The sequence below is a fragment of the Gopherus evgoodei genome, chromosome 3, assembly GCF_007399415.2.
Source record: "Gopherus evgoodei ecotype Sinaloan lineage chromosome 3, rGopEvg1_v1.p, whole genome shotgun sequence".
NCBI classification, from domain to species: Eukaryota; Metazoa; Chordata; order Testudines; family Testudinidae; genus Gopherus; species Gopherus evgoodei.
In genome coordinates, this window is record NC_044324.1 from 159,634,274 (window position 1) to 159,655,469 (window position 21,196).

General features: G+C 54.8%; 2 protein-coding genes across 14 annotated transcripts in view; one reads left to right on the forward strand and one right to left on the reverse strand.

Annotated features, from left to right (window-relative positions):
- TJAP1 (tight junction associated protein 1) overlaps positions 1-5,054 on the forward strand; it is a 52,336-nt gene extending 47,282 nt beyond the window's left edge. For all 11 annotated transcript variants that reach the window (XM_030557157.1, XM_030557155.1, XM_030557156.1 and 8 more), the window contains one exon: positions 1,528-5,054. In XM_030557157.1, coding sequence (XP_030413017.1) covers positions 1,528-2,844 — 1,317 coding nt within the window. In that variant the 3' untranslated portion in view covers positions 2,845-5,054. The remainder of the gene's footprint in view (positions 1-1,527) is intronic.
- Positions 5,055-10,091: 5,037 nt separating this feature from the next.
- On the reverse strand, positions 10,092-19,543 carry LRRC73 (leucine rich repeat containing 73). 3 transcript variants are annotated; one of them, XM_030557167.1, is made up of 6 exons: positions 18,361-19,541; positions 17,567-17,727; positions 16,414-16,536; positions 14,747-14,847; positions 13,944-14,055; positions 10,092-11,821 (listed from the first exon to the last, which is right to left on the reverse strand). In XM_030557167.1, exons 1-6 carry the CDS (start codon positions 18,630-18,632, stop codon positions 11,751-11,753), a joined length of 840 nt encoding a protein of 279 aa, XP_030413027.1. In that variant the 5' UTR covers positions 18,633-19,541; the 3' UTR covers positions 10,092-11,750. The 3 variants fall into 3 exon arrangements, with proteins under 3 accessions (XP_030413027.1, XP_030413026.1, XP_030413028.1); XM_030557166.1 differs by having other exon boundaries at positions 13,872-14,055; XM_030557168.1 differs by lacking the exon at positions 16,414-16,536 and having other exon boundaries at positions 13,872-14,055; positions 18,361-19,543.
- Positions 19,544-21,196: the final 1,653 nt, after the last annotated feature.

Sequence of the window (21,196 nt, forward strand, 5' to 3'; positions counted from 1 at the left end):
TATGCTCATCACCCCTGGGGGCTCTCAGATCTGTCGGCAGGCGGGGCACGAGGGAGGGCAAGGCTTTGGGTGCAGCACTAGGCTGGGAATGGCCTGTCCCCGTGGGTGACGGAGGAGCCCATGTTTGGATTGGCATTTTTTGTTCTCCTGGAACGGAATCTGGCCCCAGCCCCGGGAGTCTCACCACCTCTCCATAAAGCCTCGTCATGTGGGCTCCTTGCACCCCAGCCCCTTAGAGAGCCCTCCCAGCACTCTGCACATCCAGCCCTGGTGCTTGTCTTTTGTGAGTGAGCACGTGACTGGTGTGTTGTCCCCCAAGCATGTCTCAGATTAGCGCTCCTGAGGTCACCGTATCAGTTACTGGTGGGGTAACCATCACCTCTCCCAGCTGTCTCCCCTCACAGGAGCTTTGAATTCTACCCCCAGAGGGCTCAGCCACACTCGGGTGCCACTGGAGGCAAAATGCAGTGGTGCAGGGACCTTCTGCCTCGCACCCACTGTTCCCACTCTGTGTGCCCTGGCCCCGCCTGTCTGACTGTGGGATCCCTCTTGCAGCAGCCTGTGCCATGGCTCGGGGTTCTGGGAGTTTCAAGAGGGGGTCCACAAAGCCCAACCCTAATCTTCCACTGTGGTGCTTGTGTGGCCAGTCAAAGGGCAGCATGATATTTAATAGGCAGGGTGGAATTGACCTGGTTGCCTGGCTGGCAGTGGCAGGTCTGTGCTCACCCTGGTTCTGCAGCCAGTTTACCCTGGACTCAAAGGGGCTGCCCCCAGGGTGCAGTGAAATGTTTGGCATGCCCCGAGTGTTACTATTCTGGTGCTGAGAACTCTGAACCAGCAGCTAAACCCACAGTGAGGGGTGGGGGTCACCAAGGCTCTGTCCCAGCTGCTGATGCCTCAGTGAGGCAGCTGGACCAGGCGGGGGAGTCGGCAAGTGCTAGGACAGTCATCGATACTGATCCTGGGCAGGTTGCCAAGGCAGTGGGGCTGTTATTACTGTGCGCTCCCTGGGAGCTGCACATCCTGCCAGTGGGGGCTGTTCAGTCACTTCTACGCAACCACCAGCTGATTTTCCACTGATCAATAGCCTCTTTGCTTAGCACACACCAGCTAGGCCTCATCTCCACTTTCATAAGCTAAGGGCCTGAGGCCCATGAGCAGTCTTCCCTTGCTTCCTCTCCTGAATTGGGCCCATTGGGCAGGCTCCCATGTGCTCTGAGAGCAGCAGCATCCTGCAGCCAGAAGTTAGAGCTGGGAAAGCTCTGCTAACTCCTCCTGTGGGGCAGGCCTGTTCTGAGGGTGGAGAGGGCAGCATGTATGTCAGGTGGCTGGGCCATGCCCATGTGAGCAGGTGAGTATGTTAGGGGGTAGGCAAGTGTGGGGTGTTTGCTAGGGCTGGGTGGAGCAGGCAGCGTATTGCAGTCTCCCAAGTGCTGCTTGTGGCTCTGTCGCAGCCTTTCCGGGCTCTGCTGAGGCCTTGAGGGGCTGTTTCAGCCCCTGCTTAATGCCCTCTCGCTCTCTCCCTAGCTTCCCTACGAGCTGCAGGACATGGTCAATAAGCACTTGCACAGCACCCAGGAGTCCCCAGGCCCTGGGCAGGAGGCTGCACATACCCTGGCCCCATCTGACGTTGTGCCCACCTCAGTTATTGCCAGAGTCCTGGAGAAGCCTGAGTCACTGGTCCTGAACTCTGCCAAGTCCAGCAGCGGCAGCTGTCCCATGGCTGAGGATGTCTTTGTGCACGTGGACATGAGTGGAGCTCTGCTGGACGCCTGCCCCAGCCCAGGGCTGCTTGGGAAGGAGAGAGGGGAAGTGGGGAAGCAGCAGAACGGGGGCTGCAAGCCACAGAGCAGTGTGGAGAGCCTGCCAGAGGAGGTGCCTGCCTTCGAGAAGCTGAGCCCCTACCCTACACCCTCCCCTCCCCACCCCATGTACCCAGGGCGTAAGGTGATTGAGTTCTCTGAGGACAAGGTGAGGATCCCAAAGAACAGCCCCCTGCCCAACTGCACCTATGCTACGCGACAGGCCATCTCCCTGAGCCTGGTGCAGGGCGAGGACGAGAGCAGTGAGAGGCACCGGACGCTCCCTAACAGCCCTGTCTCAGAGGGCCGCCACTCAGCCTCCAGCTGCTCCTACCAGCCATCTCCCAAGGGGGCCCGGGCACACGGCTCCTCGCAGAGCAGCCCTTTCAGCAGTCCACCCCAGATCCCCAGCGCCTTCGCCAGCTCGGCCAGCTCAGAGGAGGACCTCCTGGCCAACTGGCAGCGGATGTTTGTGGACAAGGCGCCCCCTACTTCAGAGCAGGTGCTGGTGAGCCGCACCTCCTTCAGCCATGACATGGCCCCGGAGCTCCAGAAGCGATTCAGCCGCTCCATGCAGGAGTTGGGCAGGGCAGCCTCAGCCTACTCGGATGGCGAGGAGTCTGCGCAGAGCTGCAGCTGGACCGTGAGCCGGGACTCGAGTGTGGACACAGACAGCACTGAGTCCCGAGCCCGCAGGAGCCATTTCTCCTCCGACTATGGCACGGACTTCTCCCAGGATGAAGCCCGGAAGCTGCTCCAGGGCAGTGGCGGGGGCACCGCTGAGCTCAGCAGCCCCTTGCCAGAGAAGCACAAGGACTATGTGGACCTGGGCTCACCTGGGAGCCCGGCTGAGGAAAGGGAAATACTGCTGCAAGCAACCAAGGAGAGCAGTCCAGGGGCAGCCCTGGAGGAGAGCGGGGAATGCAGGAGCAAGCCTCCCTCAGGGCGGCCACACCGCAGCCCCAAGAGGATGGGTGTCCACCATCTCCATCGCAAGGACAGCCTGACGCAGGCCCAGGAGCAAGGCAACCTGCTCAACTGAGGCTGGGCAGGGAGCAGTGCCCCAGGGCAGTGCTGTAGCTGCCTTACCACTCACGGGGTTGGTGTCCCCGGCACCACGCATGCCCCAGGGGGCTGCAGGCTCCACTCCTACCTTATATTTATTCTGGTTTTGATCCTGAGGCGCCAGGATCTTGCCGGCGTTCTGCACCCACCACACCAGAACACACACTTGGGACCTCGCTCGGCCTGGCATGCATGCCCATGCCTGTGCTCACCACTCCTCTGGTGCCTGCCGTCACACTCAATCTTCCAGCCCTACCCTGAGGCCCATGCCCTTACTCACCCTGGGGCCTGGGCCTGCCCTCACACTCATGCTCACAACCTTGCCCTGGTGCCCATGCCCATGCTCTCATTTTCAGGCTGATGCCCATGGCCGTGGCCCTACTTGTGCTGGTGCCCATGCCCATGGCTGCTCTGTTCCTACCTTTCAACTTGTGCCAACAAGTAGAAACTCTTTGCCCTGGTCTTGTCTGATCCCCGTGAGCCACTGCAGGCTGAGTGGGGCATGAGGACTGCCCTGGGGGGTGGGTGTTCCTTGCTGCCTGGCCCCCTGCTGTGAGTCAAGAGCACTGAGTTGGGGACGGTGGTTTTGCTATTTTTGTTCCCCCCAGCTGCTATGTTGATCTCTGTGGAAACTGGCACTCGTGGCTGGCTCTCCCTTAAAGCTTCCTGCAGATCCCTGCTGCTTAGCTCCTGGGCCTGGCCCAACATGTGGCTCATGCAGAGCCAATGCCGTGGGAGAGCCCCAGTTCCCTCTGCCGTGGGAGTGGGCCAGAGCTGCCCCCGGCAGTTGCTCAGTGAGGCTGGCCTGCAGAGTTCCCATGGCAGTGGTTTCTGTGCTGTGGGTTGGATTGTGTTTGTCTCTCCCCGTCTCTGGGGGCTGTTGCACTGGCCTGGCTCTTGTTTGGCTGGTGCTGATTTCTCTGCTCCTGGGTCTTCCTCTCATTTTTCTTCTTTCCAGGCCTTTGCTTTTAAGATGTTTTGTTTTTCTCTTCCTGCATACACGAACAAAGCAGCTGACAGCCAATCCATTGTCTGCCCAGAGGTCTGGGGTGAGGTCCTGCCTTAGGAGCCACCGGCTCCCCTTTCCCATCCGGGCCTTTCTACTCCAGCAGAGCCATATGGACTCCAGGGCAGGATTTTACCCCAGGAGAGCAACAAATAAAAGACAGTAGTAAGCTGCCTCTGGGCAGGGCCCTAGCAAGGGCTCTGAGGAGAGAGGGAGACCCCCTGAGGAGCAGGGCTTATTGCTGCTGTGTGCAGACATGGTACCTCATGGCTCAGCAGGCCTTTTGGGGAGGCCCCTTTGCATGTGCACCCCTCCCTCTGGCTGGGTCCCGGGCTGGCTCCGGTGCCCTTCCAAGGCCTCGCCACTGGCGGGGCTGGAGTTGTGTGTTTGATTTTCCTCATGTTCAGTGTTGGTACGATTTTCCTTTTCAGTGTTCATGTGCTCAGTGTCCCTGGGGCAGGGAAGGGGAGAAGTCGGGAGTGTAGATATTTTATTTGGAGGATAGAGCCCCAGTGTCTCATTATGAGTTTCCTTGCCTCTCTGGATTTTTCTCTCTCCACCCCGAAGGTGTAACCCAGCACATTGGCATGGTCTCTATGCTGCTGCCTTGGGCCGGGGGACCCCTTCCCTTGGCTGTGATGGGTTTGAAGCTGGAGCTGTGGTGTCCTCCTCCAGTGAGAGTGAGCTGCTGCCCTGTGCTTCGCTATGTATGGAGGGTGCAGCCTCTCTCTGCAGGAAGGAAGCTCCCATTCAGACGCAGCAAGAGATGCTGCCCTGGGGCAGTGTCCCTCCCTAAGCCCCTCCATTTGTGGCTGGTGGCAGCCAGGGCCAAAGCTTTGCTCTCAGCTCCAGCCTGGAGGCTGCAGGGCATATGAAAGCAGGGCCATCCTTAGGCACCAAATTGCCCCAGATATCATGGTGCCCTAGGCAGCTGCGTGCTGCATACGTGGCAGCACCAGCCCTGGCGACCAGCCCTATTCCCTGGCTGGCCTTCCCATGGGCTGCCCCCACTACAAGGGGCAGGGCCATCCCTAAGGGGTATGGGGCTCTGGACAACTCCCTCCGCCCCACCTCCTACCCTTTCCACCTCTTTCCCCCAGTGACCCCTGCACTCACCGGCAGCTGCGGGAAGCAGAGCAACCTGGCCCCAGCCTGCGCTACTCCGCCAGCTCCCAGCTGCATTGCTCCACTTCCCACTGCTGGTGAGTGCAGGGAGGTTGGGGAAAGAATCGCCCCCCAGTCACTGGCGGCAGGAAGTGGAGCGATGCAGCCCTAGCCCACTCCGCTTCCCTCACCCCGGCCCCAGCTGTGTCACTGGAGGGAGGGGAGGAGTTAGGGAAAGGTTCCCCGCTCCAGGGTCACCGTAAAGCAGGCTGGAGCCAGGCTGCTCTGCTTCTTGTTGCTGCCAGTGAGTAGGGGATCCGATTCCCCAAGCGACAGGGCCGGCACGAGGGAAGCGGAGCAGGCTGCTCCTGGCCCCCAGTTATTCCTGTGGGGCCCCCCAAAGTGTCCCCCCTGCTCCTGCCTCCCAGGCCCTGGGGGGGAGGCCTGGGGCCCCACACAGCCCCCCGTCCGGGAGGAGGGGCTGCATAGGGCACCCAAATGGCTAGGGATGGCCCTGTGTGAAAGGGAGCTATTCCCTCTCCTGTGTCTTGGCCCAGCCCATGGCTGCTTCCTGTGTGAATAGATTTGGGCACTCTGGTCACAGCGGCTGCCTATGCACTTTCCTTGTTCCTGGCCACTCAGCTGAGTGTGGCACTGGGGCGGGACTCAGTATTTCAGCACAGCTGCCCTAACAAATTGGTGCTAGTGGTGGGAGCCTCCTCAACCTGCAAGGTTCTAAACCTGTGTGTGTGTAAGTGGGGGGGCTCTGCCCAGCCCAGCTCCTCTATCTCCTGTAGCCTCCTTGCAGTGCTGAGGTCCAAGCTGCTGCTTCCTCCCACCCCATCTTCATGCCCCAGCCACAGGGCCTCTCCTGTTGATCAGGCTCCTGTACCTTGTCAGCACAGCTTGACTCCAAGCCTCCTGGGCTGCATGGCCTCACTTGTGTGTCATGACCTACCTGTGAGCTGCAAGCTGCTGGGAGCATGAGGCTGACCTTGGTTGTGTCTGGTCCTTGAGCTGGTTAGTGTAGGTGGGTCTGATCACCTCCATCTCTCCACGAGAGGTGCTTCCCCTCCTGGCTCAATCCAAAGGTCCCTGGTTGCCCTGCAACTGGCTGTCCTTAGCTGTTCCGGACAAAAATTAAAACCACCTGATTGTAGAATCAGTTGCTGTGCTGATTCCTGTAAGGCAAAAGCTAATCTCCCTTTTGCCTTTCATCACATCAGGCTAGAAGCAAGGGCAAGGGAATGCCCATAGGCCCAGTCCAGGCCCTGGTCCTGACGTGCCATTTCCTTTGGAGTGTGACCAGACAGCAGCAGAGCCCACAAGAGAAATGGTGAGGGGAATGTTGGGCAGCCAGGAGAGAAGGAGCAACCTGCTCTGAGGCTGCGTCCATGGGGCATCAGGCCTTTGCCCTCCTTCTTGTGTCTGGCAGTACTGGCTCTTGGGGCCCCACTTTTCAGTGTCCCAACTCCAGCCTGTTCATCTGCAACTAACATGTTTTTTCTGAGATTTTCAAACTGATGTATATTTTAAAACCAGAAATAAACTATTTTAAAAGTAAGCTGTGGCTGTGGGGTGCAGGGTGCTCTCACTGCTGGCTGTGGGAGCCAAGAACAGGTAAATCCTGGTGGCCGGGGGCCCTGTTATGGCAAGCTCCTGTCCCAGAGATTTGCAGGGTCCTGTGTGCCACCTGGTGGCTCATCAGGGATAAATATGGCCTGTCTTTTCAGATGATGTCCCGGGTTCTTCCATTCAGCACGTCTGCGCTTTAACTACACAATGTTTGTTCAAGATGTCTTGTTGCACAGAGCATCTGCTCGGTCCTCACCAGGAACGAAGCAACAGGACCATGGAAGGAGAGTTTAGAGTGGTGAACAGTGTTGGACTGTGAATGTTGTCAGGTGTTCAGGCTCATTCGGCCCATTAAGTTTCTGGAAGAATTCTCACTCCTAGCAGTGTTTGCATGTCATTGACTTAGAAGCTGGCAGTACCAACAGGAGCACACTTTTTTAAAAGGGTATTTTTGCCTTTTGCATGACTCTTGTGAACCTAAACTAGCTGCCTAAAGTGTCGTGGTTTCATATTTTGAAAATGTAGATGCTCCTGCCTCAAAAGGCCAGTATCATTCAACCAAAACCCCCGAGACTCAGGAGAGAGACATAGGGCTCATGGGAGAAAGGGGCACTGAACACTTCTGGACCTCGTTGGGGCTGGTTGTCCCTGTGCTGTAATTCCAGGGCTCAGTCTGGCACCTTTTCTAACTAGCCCACATGTGCCAAACTCTGTTGCCAACTCTGTGCTGCTTGCTGATTATTTTTAAAACCCCAGCTCCTGGGGCCATGTGATTAGATAAGACTAGCAGCTTTCATTTAAAAGAGGTGTATTTCTAACCCTTGTGTTTATGGAGAAAATCTGGTAAATATGACCCATGGGCACCTAAAGGCTCCGAAAGCAAACGGCAAAGAGAGAGAACCCACTGTTTATGTTGTATTCTTGATTTTTATGCCAGTCCCATAACTTTGGGGGGCCTGACTTGGGAGTTTTGAATATTTGGTGCTGGTGATGCTGTGAACCCCACAGGAAAAGACTCTTCAAGTTTGAGGGATAAAGAGGCCACTGAGCTCACACAGTGAGGTCCCCTATAGTACCTTAGGAGCTCCCTGGCCAAGACCCGATGGCCAGGACAAGGAAGACTGGTTGGCCTGCCTCTCCATGTGGTAGCTTGAGCTGATCCAGTGCTGCCTCCCTGCTGGAGACTCTTCCTTTTCCCCCTTTTTAGCTGTGGTTCCTGCTCCCTTTGTCCCTACAATTATTTATTTTATTGTGTGCTCCTGGGAACAGCTGCTCTTTAATCCTCCAACCTAATTCTAGCCCTGAAACACAATCTCTCCCCTGCCTGGCTCCAACAAGATGCAAGGGGCACTTGGCCTACTGTGTATATCCTGCTGGGCAGGCACTGGCTGGAGCCTTCTCCACAGGGTGCATGCTTTGTGCCAAATCCCCCACAGCCCTGCTTCCCCAGCAGGGTTCTAACCAGGGACCCAGCCACCTCCCTCACAGCCTGGAGCATGTGTGATGCAGAGCTGGTGTTTAGTCTTTGGGTGATGGAGCTGCCTTGTCAAGGCACTGCCCCTGGGCCTAGCCTAGAGGTGGATGACTTATGACTGCCAGTCCTGGCCCTGTGCGGGAAATTGGGGGAGACTCTTATATTAATGGGTTTAGTACTGAGGGCAGGGGTGAAAGTAACTTAAAGGACTTACCATACCCTGGAGTCTTGAGCAGGGTACCTGAGTGGGAGCATGGCCTCAACCAGAAGAGGTGGAGCCTTTCAAGATTTAAAGGCCCTAGGGCTCTGGCTGTGGCTAGGAGCTCCAGGGCCTTTAAATCTTGAAAGGCCCTGCCTTGAAGGCCAATGGCTGCAGTTTGCTTTCTCTCCAGAGGCTACGAATAGTGTACTGGCCAGCAGTTGTAGGTTGCCAAACAGCTCTTGGTAAGGGAGCACGTTCTTAAGGTGAAAGCATTACAGAGAAAACATTAAAAAAAAACCAAACACCCTATACACATGCTAAAAAGCTTATGAGCACTCACCCTGACTCTCTGGTAGGTGTCAGCCCTTCCACAAGGATTGGGGGCCCCTCTTGGACCAAAGGGCCTGTCCCTTTGCTGGATCAGGAAGAAGATCCTGAGTCAGTGTGAAGTCAGGTTATTTATCCAAAAGTCCTTTCTTTGTCTGGTGTGTGAATACTCCAGTTTGAACTAGTTTTTGTGAGCCTCTGCTGGAGGTGATACCTTGTGGGGGAGGCAAGGGGGGGTATTACAACCTGCCTAATTTGCCTTTATCTCCACAAACTATCAGCAACTGTGATCCACTGCCAGCTCTCTGCTTCCCTGGCACCACTGGCTCCATGGAGCCTGCCTCTGGTTATAGTCCCTATCCCTTTCTTGTAGAAAGCCCTGTTTTCCCCCAGCTCCCTCCTGAGAACGATAGTTGCTGATGCTCACACCCTTCCTGCTTCTCTAGGGCTGGTCCCTGCTGTCCTGAGCTTCCCTTTGTCAGCTGTGTGTGGGTTTTTGCTAGGGCCCCATTATCCTACTTATCTGAGGTATTTCTATATCCTCCCCCACCATTACCATAGTACTGTGAGCACCTCACAGTCCTTGCTGTATTGATCCTCCCACACTGCTGTGAGGTAGGGCACTGATCATAGCCCTGTGTCACACATGGGGAACTGAGGCACAGAAAGAGTTTCAAAGGTGCTAAAGATGTTGCGAGTGGTATTTTCCAAAGCAGCTAACTCCCACTGACCCCAACTAGACATTGCTCTGCAGCTTAAGGACTCCCGAATATCTTTACAAGGTGCTTGGCTTCCCCCAGCACCTGGGTTAACACCCAACCACCAGGCCCAGTCTGTCTTGGACAAGTCACTGGGGTGACCTCTTCCTTATCTCCAGCTGAACATGGGGGGGGAGCGGAGGGGGATGCAGAATGGGGGGCCCCAGTTGCTTCGCTGTGCTGCATACATGAGAACCTCAACCTCTAAGGAAGCGAGAGAGCATCACTGTCCAGTGCAGTGAAAAGGCTGGGGTGTGACGAGTTCGACACATGTGGCCATGTAGAAGACAGACTGCTGTGGTGCTGCTAGTGTGCTGTGGGAGCCTAGGAAGGCAGCTCAGACCTAGGGCCTGGATCAGTCTGGGTGTGTATAAAAACACAGCTGCGTGGCAGTGATGAGAGAGCAGAGCTGGGAGAATGCTAATTAGCTGATGATGCCATAGTGTAGCCTTTCCTACCAGGTATGCAGAGGGGCTCTTCCCAGCACCAGCTTGCCCAGTCTGGCCTCTGACAGGATCCCACCACATAAGAATGGGTCCCTGTGTCCCACAACTCATCGAGCTGCTCCCTTCTCCCAAAGCCTTCCTCCAGTGCTGCAGGGCCAGAGCTGAGTGCCCTCCAGTGGGCGACCTCACCACCACAAGCCCAGCACGGTGGGAGCTGAGATGAGCTAGCAGCCAGCCGAGTCCAGTCAGGCACTTTGGAGCACTGCTGGGTCCTCGTGGCTCTCCTGGCTTTTGTGGGGTGCTCACTCCCATGCGCTGAGGGCTCTCTGCAGTGCTGGAGTGGGGAAAGGGTGAGCTCTCCAGGCCACAGCCAGTTACAGGTTCATTGTTCTACCTGGGTTTGAAGCCAGCTCCAATCTGAGCCTTTCCAGCTAACCACTCTGCCTGGTTCTCTAGTGGGTGTGCGGCAGGTGCCAGGTTGAGCTCAGATGCGATGGGGCTCTGCCCTGCTGGGTTTTATTATTATGGAATAAAACCTCTTAAACTGCTCCCGTGTCCCAGCCATCCGAAAGCACTTAACAAACTCACGGACGCAAAGCTGCTAGCCTGGGCTAACAGCACTTGGGAATGCACCATAGGCGGGCAGGATAAGCTGTCTCCCAAGGCAGATACAGGAAGGCAGACTGGACTGGCACAAGCTGGAATTTGACCTCCCTCCCCACTCTTACATAAACTGCTCCAAGGAGCAGACCTTTGGCTTTAAGGCTCACCTGAGATACAGCAGCTTCTACAGCACATCGTCCCTTGGCACTGCCCTGGAATATTGGTGCGGATGTGACCCAAGGAGCACCTCTGCCTGAATCCCCTTGTCACACCCTGTAACTGCGTCCCTCTGCACTTTCCAGAGGCATTCGAGTCAGCACTGAGTGAAAAGGGCAGTGCACCCCTGCCTGAGTCCCCCTCACCTCTGCCTGCAGCACCTGGGTTTTCACTGGCCAGCTCCCCTGCAAATTCTGCCCAGCTCTGCAGCTGCTAACAAAAGAGCTAGAGTTAGAAGAGCTCCAGGATTAGAGGGACAAGCCCCTCTTACTGCAAGGGCTTTGGCCCTTTCTCACTGTAATTCCCTTCAGGGAGATGGGGCTATACAGAATCTGGCTCAGCTTTGATTCCCCGTGGGAGCAAATGCTTCAGAGGTACGAGCAATGAGCAAGATTTCAGGGCTCTACTCTCATGGAACAGCAGAGAACCATGCATCTCCTGCATACATACACTGGATCTGGCTCTCTCCCACAAGACAGAACCCAAGAACTACTCAGCCTGATAGCCAGCTCTGGGTCATGGGGAAGTGGAGACAGAGCAGTAGAGTCTGGCCATGTGGTCTTTGCTCACACACCGTGCCCAGCACCGGCTCCAGGACATACGGCTCATCTGCTCAATCAAACTCTCCCAGCCCACTCAATGCCCTTCCCTGTCAGTGGGAGCAGGAATGACAGAGCCTCTTGCACCCCATGAGCTGTGCCACATTTGTGACCTTTATAAAACTCTTCAAGACACCAGTACAAGCAATAGAAAGAACATCTGTTATACACAAATATATACCTCTGAATAAATACAACCTCCAGCATGTGGGTCAGGAATGTACAGCCAGGAGTGGGAGGCTGTGTGATCTAAACATGCAGTAAGAGGATAAGCACAAGCAGCTGACAGAGCATGTGACACAGACACTCATGTAGATTCACTCAGCCAGGATCCAAAACTCGGAACCCAAAGGTGGCATGGATGGGACTTAAAGGATGTGAACGCACAATTGGGGCAGGCCTCCTGGAGGCACGTGGGCATGGGCACAGCAGGGTATGCACACATACAGCACATTCACCCAGCATGTGTGGCGTGAACAAACACACACACACACACATATGCACGCATTGCACATGGTCCACCCATACAGGCAAACAGTGTTTTTCTCAGTAGACGCTGCAGGAGTATCCTAGTCACATCTCTGTTTCTGCTAAGAGGCTCTCGCCCAGACCTGATGTCACCAAGACCATCTGGGAGCTGGGATCTGTGGAGCAGGTGGGAGAGAGAATGTTAGACATTTGAGCTGGAGAAGAACACAGGTCTGGACACCAGGCGCAGAGTTGAGAGTGAGAGAAGGGGACAAAAGACACGAGAGAAGCAGAGCAAATGAGGGCTAATGAGGAGCTTGGCTAACATGGAAGGAGCCAGAAGCCAGAGAGGATTTTGAGGTGGAGAGGTGACTAGATGCACACTCTCTGTGCAACATGGCAGACTTAATGCTGTCTGGGGGACCTTAAAGTGACTGCCCCCATGCCACTGCGGGGATCCAGATGTATTGTTTCCCAGGGACGCCGCGTGCTCAGGTTACAAAGGAAAAGCCAGCCCTGAAAACTCCCCCTGGGATCTGAGAGTCTGTCCATCATCACGAGCACTATGGGTTCTGCTGGCCAAATTAGCCCTTCAATGACACCTGTGCAATCCCACTGCCTGCAAAGTCTGCCCTTAATGACAACTCCTATGCTCTCAGAAAGGCTGTACAGGTATAACTGGCTTTAACTTTGCAACCCTTTCTGTTGCCAATCCACAAGAACAGAATCCAGCTGCCCCCAACCTGCCCCCCTCCCTTCAGCTGTGCTGGCGCTGCAGGGTTCACAGGAGTAAGCAGCAGATCTGCTCTTGCTGCACATGGGAAGCAATGCTGTGGAGAACCAAGGGGCCACATGACCACTGGCACTTGGCACTTTGTTTCCCAGCTGACACCTGGAAATTCCCGCTCTTCACACTGTCTGAATGGAAGGTTGACATGGTCAGTTTTAAAGAGGAAGGTGAAGTTGGAAAGCAGATAAAACATACCATTACCTCACCCTCCCCACTGCTCCTGATGGCACTGGCCAGTACATGACTGCACAAAGAACCAGCCACTGTTGCCAAAGGAATTCTTCCCCAAACTCAGCTGAGCGCCTTGATGGTGTGTATGGAGCTGAACATATATGTGTTTCTGTTGAGAAGGCTATTTAATAGCAGACCACCCCATCCTTCTTCCAAAATGCTGAAGTCAGGTTCTTGCACCAGGAAGCATTGGGGCCAGATGTTTTTTAACTCAGAGGAGCTGTGCTGGTCTCTATTTGGACAATGAAATTTGGGGGACTAGGTCCAAATATTGATTGGATCTCACAGAATCTGGGAGTTGGAGGCAGGCTTTGGGGCACTGCTGCACCGAGATGTATCAGGGGCCAGATGTTTTTGGTGCATTATGAGCAGCTATGCTTGTTTTCTATTTAGACACTGGAATTGGGAGTGGGCAGGGGTGGGCACTGGCCAAAATTGGCTGGATCCAGGTACTAGTTCCCAGTTTTTGTGGTGCTATGGCATTGGAGTCTGGATTTGTTCGGTGCTTTAGGAGCAGCTATACTAGTTCATATTTTGATGGGACAACTAAGGAGCTTGGGTTAAAAAATGAGCAGGATCTGGGTAGATCTCCTTTTTGCCTTTATCCCTGTTAGTTCTGCTGGATTCCTATCAAACAGTGGTATACAATAGCTCACTGGAATCACTACAATATCCCTTTCCTTCAAATACAGCCACTGCAGATAGAATATAGTGCTGGTAACCCTCACAAGGTTTACCCCATTCAAACTGGAGGGGAATTTAGGGAAGCAGCCTGGAATGACATGATCTGGAATTTAGCTGAGACACCAGGGCCAACTCCCCAAGTTTTATGAAAAGACCCATGGGAGCTTTACTATTCATGACTCTGATTCTACGTCTCTGCTGAAAGATGTTAATTCCTGCAGCATCATGCCAGGGCACTGGTACTGTAAAGAGCCATCTGAGTCCCACCTCCACTTCTTGCAGACACCGGATTGTCCTGGGAGGCTTCCTATAGAAGTACTGACCCAGCCCAACTCTACTTAATTGGCTGATGAGACTTGAACTCAGTTTGTATTCCAGCCCACAATGAGGTGGGACCTTGTCCATTTACCAACCCCAAAGTGACATACTCATCCCAGCAGAAAACATCACAGAACCCTCATTCCTGCCAGCCTCCCCAGTCCAGCCTCATCTCCACCTCTCTGGGGTCCCAGAGGTCTTACTGCTCTGGCAGATCCAGGGGTTCTTCTCCCTGGCTGTGACTTCATGAGCCTCATTCTCCTCCTCTTCCTCACCCTCGGAGAGCAGGTCTGAGATCTGCTGCTGCAGCTCAGGACTGATGTTGTTCTCGGCCAGGATCAGCGTCCGCAGGGCGGTTGGGTAATTCTCCACCATGTCCAGCAAGGTCTGAGCAGAACAAGAGCCAGAAGCGGGTAGAAAGGCAGCACAGACAGAAGTCAGATTGACAGGAAGGGGGTTCAGAGCTGCTTTGTACTCTCTTCATCCACCTCTGAGCCCCCCACACCAGCTTTTAGGGACACTAAGAACTCTCCACCTGAGACCATTGCCAGGACTTCCTGGTTGTACCCAAGGAGGAAACTACTCCTGCTCTATCCTACCTGAAAACGTCCCCTGCCACCTCCAGCTGGGTCCCCTGTAAGCCTGAGTCAGATGAGACAGTGAAAATGGGAAATCTCAGTACCATGAGCTGAGCTTCTCAGAGAAGAAACTGCAAAAAAACACTAAGCAGATAATTATCTATAACCCCCTAAGCTCAAGTCCTACCCGCTCTAAGCCTAAACTCCAAGACTTCTTCCTGAAACCAAACCTTCTTCACTTTTCCAGAGAACCAAAAAATCTGCTCTCTCGCCCTCCACTGGCTAGGGCTGAGCGGGACCTCTAAGGGCTGAGAGCCATGGGTCAGGAAAAGGAACAGATAGTAGCAGTACTTCTAGGTGCAGAGACTGTTCTGAGAAGAGGATCCATTGACGGTGGGGAGGGGTAGGAGGTACATCTCAGGGTTGGGAACTCCACTCTTTGTTGACACCTGTGTCCCTGAGGTGCAGATGATGCTATATCAGCACCCGACACTCCTTACCTGGGCTGAATGGTTGGTAAGTCCTGTTCCTTCCAAGTCCAGAACCTCCAGGGTGCGACTGGAGGCCACAGCAACAGCCAGCATCCCTGCTACCTGGTCACCTGGAGGAGAAGAAAGCCAGGGGATGTCAGCAGAATCTGGCTTCACACAGACCATGTATCCACTGGGCCAGGCAGATCATGGGACTACCCTGTCCCAATGCTACCAGTTAATCCCTATGTGCCAGGAACACTTTGGAGGAGGAGGAGGAGAAGGGTTGGTGGTTGTGAAAAGAGACAAGTTGGGGGGGATGGAATGTTAGTTGTGGGCTGTGACTGGCTGTTCTGGGAGTGAACGTAGAGAACTTGAAGGAACATAGTGAAACTGTTTCTCTTACAAGAAGACTTTGTTCATACACAGCACCTTCCATCCACCTACCCAAGGATCTCGGAGCATCCCGTCATCACCAGTTGGGAAACTCAGGCACAGAGAGGGGAAGTGATTGGCCACAGGGTCAGAGAGGAAGTCAGTAGAGCCAGAAACAGACCCCAGGAGTCCTGGCTCCCAGCCTTCTGCTCTGACCACTGGCCCCCACTCCCTCACAGAGTCAGGAATAGAACCAAGAGTCTACTGTCCTAGCCAGCAGACATGCTGTCACCCCTTGCAGGGGAGCAGCTCTTTTGGGGCTGGCCTCAGTGGCAGCCAGTGCCTGTGAAGCACTCCCCAGACGGTCACAGGTGGGGTTTCATCAGCTACCATGTTAGGAACTCGTAACACAGAGTAGAAAGCACCCAGCCAGCCAGGGTCTCTGCTGGGGTGGGGTGGAGGTGGGGAGATGGGGCAGGGAGGGGAGAGAGAGCTGCTTGGCCTAGTTTCCTGGGCAGGGTGAGGTAGGAGAGCCACATGGCCTGGTCTCTGCCTCACCAGCTGCCAGTCCTGCTTCAGCAACACAAGCTGGAGAAGGAGAGTTGGTTTCCATGGCAACCGTTGCCAGGCTCTTCTCCTCCATGCTATTATCCAGGGAAGGAGCTGGAGGAAAGGGGGTAGGGGGGCATGTTCCATCTGGCAGGCCAACTGCTCAGGCCAAAGGGATTGGGAATGGGAGGGAGCAGAGGAAGGTCACCACCTGAGCTGAGGCCTGATGCAGGCTGTGGGACAAGGGGAGCCCAGAGACCCCAGGGGGTGGAGGTGGGGGACACAGTCTTTCCTCCCTAGTTTGCTTGCAGCTGCCATCTCCTCTGTGAAACATGTCTGATGCATTTCCAGGCAGAACATGTGTCCTCATCACACAAATTATCAGCACAAGTGGAACTAACTGGCCCCCAGTCTCAAGCAGGGGACTGAATAGGCTATGAAGAATGAACTCCTCCCTCACTAGGGTGACCACATAACAAGTGTGAAAAATTGGGACACTTCTTTTTTTGAGGGGGAGAGGGGGAAGAGGTATAGTTGCCTATATAAGACAAGTCTGCTTGTATCAGGTCATCCCAGCCCTCACCTCCAGGGCAGGGAAGAGGCCCAGCAGAAGGGACAGTGTGGAGGAACCTGCATTGCCTTGCCAGTGCCCAGGATGTCCCTGGTCTAGATTCACTCTCCAGGGCCATCAGACCAGCACCTTCAGCAGCAGCAAACTCACACAAAGCCTGTCAAGCTAGTAGTTCAGAGCCTCTCACGCCTGTGCCGCTCACCGAGGGGGTTGTAGTCCAGGTTCAACACTCGCACCTGGGAGCTGTGAGCTACTGCAATGGCCAGGCGCCCCCAACCTTTGGCCGTGACACCCGGGTTTGCGCTTAGTGTTAACTCCTTAAGGCCTGGAGAAGAGAAAGAAGCCAATGAACACCCTAAGGGTCCAGACATGTCACCAAACCTTCCAGAGGAGAACCTGCTCAGCCAATCACAGAGATAGGAAGTGGCATGGCTCAGAATTTCACAATTTCCTGCACCCTGATTGGTTGAGAGGGTATGATTTACAGAATGACTAAGGTTAATTATCTGATTAGTGCTACTACCTGCAGTGCTGCCCCTTCATCTGCTCACAAGAAGTAGTCTCAGCATGGGAGACGGGCAGGACAGGCAGGTACTGAAGCTTGAGTTTCAGAAGGGTGGCTGCTGTATCTCTTGTGAGCATATACCCCGAGAGGCCTGAGGTCAATAGCTGGTTAGGGTGCTGGGGGGAGAGGGTAGAGACAGAGCCCAGGCCTCAGACTTCATCCCCTGTAAAGAGGAACTTATTCAGCCAGCAGTTAGTCCCTTCCCCATAAAACAGACAGGAGGGATCATTCAGTGTTAATTCCCTGGGGAGCCAATGAAGTGAATTTACTGTAAAACCCAGTTCCGGGGCAGAATGCGGGTGGGAGGGAGGAGGAATGTAATGTGCATTGATCTGCATTCATTGTAAATGCATCAATCACAGCTCAGGCTTCACGAGTGCAAAATATTAACACCAAATCAGAAGTCCAAGCCTTGTGCCTCCCTCCCCCTAAATTCAAACTCTCCCATCACGAGGTGGCAAACTGGCCACCATTCCCCACTAGCATCTTGCCAATGGAACAGTCCACTGTACCAGGAGCCATGCTCCATTGGACAGGGTCCCTCCCCTTAGAACTAGGCAAGGAGAAAGCAGAGTCCTCACCCAGTGCAACAGCTCCTGAACTAAGGGATGGTTCCACTGCACTTACGCTGGGAGGAGAAGTCTTGTGCCATGTCTCAGCAGAGGGAGAAACTTTATGTCCTGCTCCCCTAACAAGTCACAGGCAGAGGATGTTTAGCTCTAAGCAGAGGGGCCTGAGCCATAAAGGAGTTCCAATGGCCACTGCATACCCCACAGACCCTTTTGCTTACCTGACTTGGCTCCATCAGGAGGCAGGAGCCCACAGACCAAGTTGATGCCCTCATCACCCAGCATGCAGTCTCCCAAGTCCAAAGCCACCAGAGAGGGATGGATGGAGAGCGCTGGATTGAGGAGAGCTAGGCCGGCGTCTGTCAGGGGGCTCCCATGGAGGCTGTGTGGATAAAGGCTAAGGATTATTTATGTACCTTCCTGACGGCATTGGGGACTTCCTCAGCTGATAGGAACTAAGATACAGAGGGAACAGGAGGAAGATACCACTGCCTGGTGGGGGCAACGCTCCAAAATGCGTAGTGATGCTGTGTCCCTGAATGAGGGAGCTTAGAACAGATTGGTGACAGGTGGTAGAGGTACAGAGACAGTCCTCTCTCAGCATAGAACAGGAAGCAGGGCTGGGGACTTCAAGGGTGCAGACAGCTCTCTCCCAGCATGGGACAAATGGGTCTGAGGAATTAAGGATGCAGAGACATTCCCCTTCCAACATAGGAGATATATCAGATATGCCAGAAGAATACAGATGGGAGAGGTGCAGTGGTGGCTTCCTCCCAGCATGGGGCAGGGGGACTTGATGCTTAAAATCAAATACTTTTTTTCTCAGGAATTAATTTACAGGACTGAAGAGCAACAGAGTGCCAGAGGGGTGAGACAACCCTGTCAGAACAGGTCGCCTGGGGCAAGCACATCTCCTGACATGGGTACTCTCTGGGGGCAGGGATACTGCACTTCTGGATGGCCACTCTTGGGGGTGGTCCATCTCCATGGAACCAGCAAGGTATCCCCTACTTACAACAGAGACTGGATGGAGCGGTTTGTCTTCAGGGCTTCTGCCAGTTGCTTCACCCGGTTGATGTTGGACACAATCCCCAGGTTGAGGTTGAGCTGAGCCAAGGAGTGAGATTCCGCTACCCCTCGGCAAATGCGCCCGAAATCCCGGTCAGAAAGCTGGCAGCCCCGGAGTGACAGCAGGCGCACTGCGTTCTCCCGCAGGCTCTCGCAAATGTCCCGGATCTCAGCACTTGATAAAGTCTCCCCAGAGATCTGGATAGACCCTGGCAACATCTTTCACCAGTTTTGGCAGTGAGCAAACACACACGGACACCTGCAGAAGCAGCTATGCAATCTGAATCTGTGCAGGTAAATAATGTGCAATCTGAATCAGTGTAAGTGAATAGTGTGCAATCCAGATCAGTGCAGGTGCAATCTATGCTGGGATCTGCTGTGCAATCTAATCAGCGCAAAGGATTTTGTGCAGTCTGGATTAGCCCAAGGCTATTGAGCAATCCGGATTGGTGCAGGTAAGTAATGTGCAGTATGGACCTGTACAAAGGCTGCTGTGCAATCCCAATTTCTGCAAGTAACTAACGTGCAATCTGGAGATGTGTCGGTGCTGATGTTGTGCAATCGGGTCAGTGCAGCGCTGCTGTGCAACCTCGAGCGGTGCAAGGAAACTATGTGCAATCCAAACAGAAGCAGGTAGATAGTCTCCAATCCTTGTGGCGGCTGCAAAATCGACGCCGTTACGGGCAGAGTCAAGGAGGACGATTCCCGGGATGGGAAAGAGGTGTGCAATCGCCAGCGGAGCCGGGTACCGTGCAATCCGGGTCACCAAGAAGGAGGGTCTATATCCAGATTGGAGCCGGATCACCGCGTGGGTCACACCGAATTCGGAGGGATCTGAGGATCCAGAGCCGAAGCAGCCGCGGGGCCCCTGAGACCGGGGAAGGGGAGGGAAGTGGGCTGCGCTGTCATCCGGCTCCAGAGCCGCATCAGGGGCCGGGACCTCCCCGGGCGCGGATCATCCCTACCCCGGTGCCCAGCTCCCTTCCCCCGGCAGGCGGCAGCCAGCCCGGGATCTCTGCGCTACGGCTCTTTCCGCCCGCTGCACCTGCTCTGCTGGAGGCGAGGACTCTGCTGCCGTGGCACCGGGATTCCCGGGGCGGAGCTGGCCGGGCCCCGGGCTGGGCCCGACTCCCTCTGCACCTTGCTCCGGATCACCGTGTTGCTGAGCCGGAGCGGCTCCTCCCTCGCAGCCCCGGCTCCTCCTACTGGCTCAGCTCGGCTCGGCTCGGCTCGGGCTGTAGTCGCCTGTGCCTGGTGCCATCGAAGCTCCCTGGGCCAGCGTCGCTGCGGTGATTCGTGCTGCCTCCCCCTGGGATCCGGCTTTGTGTGGGGCTGGCCCGGCGAGGGCTGGCTGGTGCCTATTGCCACATACCAGCAGCCTCCGCCTCCTCCCCTGCCTAGCTGCGTGCGGGGCAGCAGGTACCTGGCCCCATGCAAAAAGCCTGGGACCGCCCATTGCCTACCTCCTTTCCTTAGGCCACCTTGCTGCACCTCTATTTGGGGATATATCCCCTCCCCCACACATGGAGTCAGGGCAAGAGGCCTTGCACGTCACGCCCTTCGGCCCATGGAGCGCTCATTCCCCCTGGGGGCGGGATCCACCCCTTACAATGAGAGGGGGAGGAATTTGTACCCTGTGGTCAGGAGCTTCGGATTCCCACTCCCCTGTTCAGGCCACTGGCCTCTCCAGGCTGGATACCTGGGTTACAACCGAACCCTGCTGGGGTATGTCATGTGATTGAACTACAAATGGAGAAGGAGAGACACTCAAAAGGGGATTTGCCTACAGGCCAAGGCCTGGAGCAGCCCTAGTGGCATTAAAGCAGAGCTTGGGAAAGCAAAGAGAAGGACAGTGGTCCAGATATTAGAGCCACTGAAGAGGGAGTAGCATGGTTTCAAAGGCTGAGGAGATATTTTAGGGTATCATGGGACTAACAGAGCCTTGTCTGAAGCACCCAGTCAAAGGGCCAGGAAATTAATAAGTTCCATGGACATCTGAGAGGGCCATGTGTGTGTAAAAAGGACCCTACTTCCAGGCCAGAGATGAGTGGGGAAGATATTGTGCTGTAGTCAAAGAGCTACCCATCAAGTGAGACAACTCACATGCCAACTCCGGGAGGGTCAAGTTGTTGTGCTAAAAATGAGGAGAAAAGGATTTTAAATGGTGCCCTCAGGGCTGCTGCTATCAGAGACATCTTCTTAAGTAGGGGCTGGTAGGTGAGTGGAGTTGGTGGTGGGCTGGGGGCCAGGAAGGTGATGTTGGGAACAAAGATGCTGGATTATTCACCATTAGTAATATTGTTGTGGCATGGGTATAAGTAAAATCCCTGGTATGACACTAGTGGGAGTGCTTGATATAAAACTACACTGCAAGGGTTAAAAAAGGAGGGCCTCCACAAGGGATGCGGTGAGGGCTGGCTGCAGCAACAGCTTCCAAATGGTGGTTTGGGGGTCCTGTCGACTAGGCACTTTCTCTTCTTTGCTTGGGGAATTGCAGAGGAGCTGGTTGCAGAGGCCATTGGCTTTAGTCAAATCTCTCTCAGGTTCTTTTGTGCTGTAAGACAGCTAACATCCAGGCCTGCCTGAACTAGCCTCTGTGATCTAGGGCTAGTGACTTTGGGCAAAAGAATTTTCCAAATGGAAGGATGGGCCAGGACACAGGGACAGACGGAGGCCAAACGTCACAGAGACAGAAAGCTAGTTGCTTCTTGTATAAATATTTTGAGGGTTGTATTCGCCAGGGTGTCTGCAAATGGAATTGTCCCTGTGAAGGTTTTGGCCAC

What these genes read in the sequence shown, in the direction of transcription:
- LRRC73 (XM_030557166.1), bottom strand. Translation starts at nt 18,632, where the DNA reads ATGTTGCCAGGGTCTATCCAGATCTCTGGGGAGACTTTATCAAGTGCT. An exon ending in CGCTCCATCCAGTCTCTGTT is followed by an intron (nt 17,728 to 18,360) that starts GTAAGTAGGGGA and finishes TTATCCACACAG; the next exon opens with CCTCCATGGGAGCCCCCTGA. An exon ending in CCCCTGGATCTGCCAGAGCA is followed by an intron (nt 11,822 to 13,871) that starts GTAAGACCTCTG and finishes CCTGCTCCACAG; the next exon opens with ATCCCAGCTCCCAGATGGTC.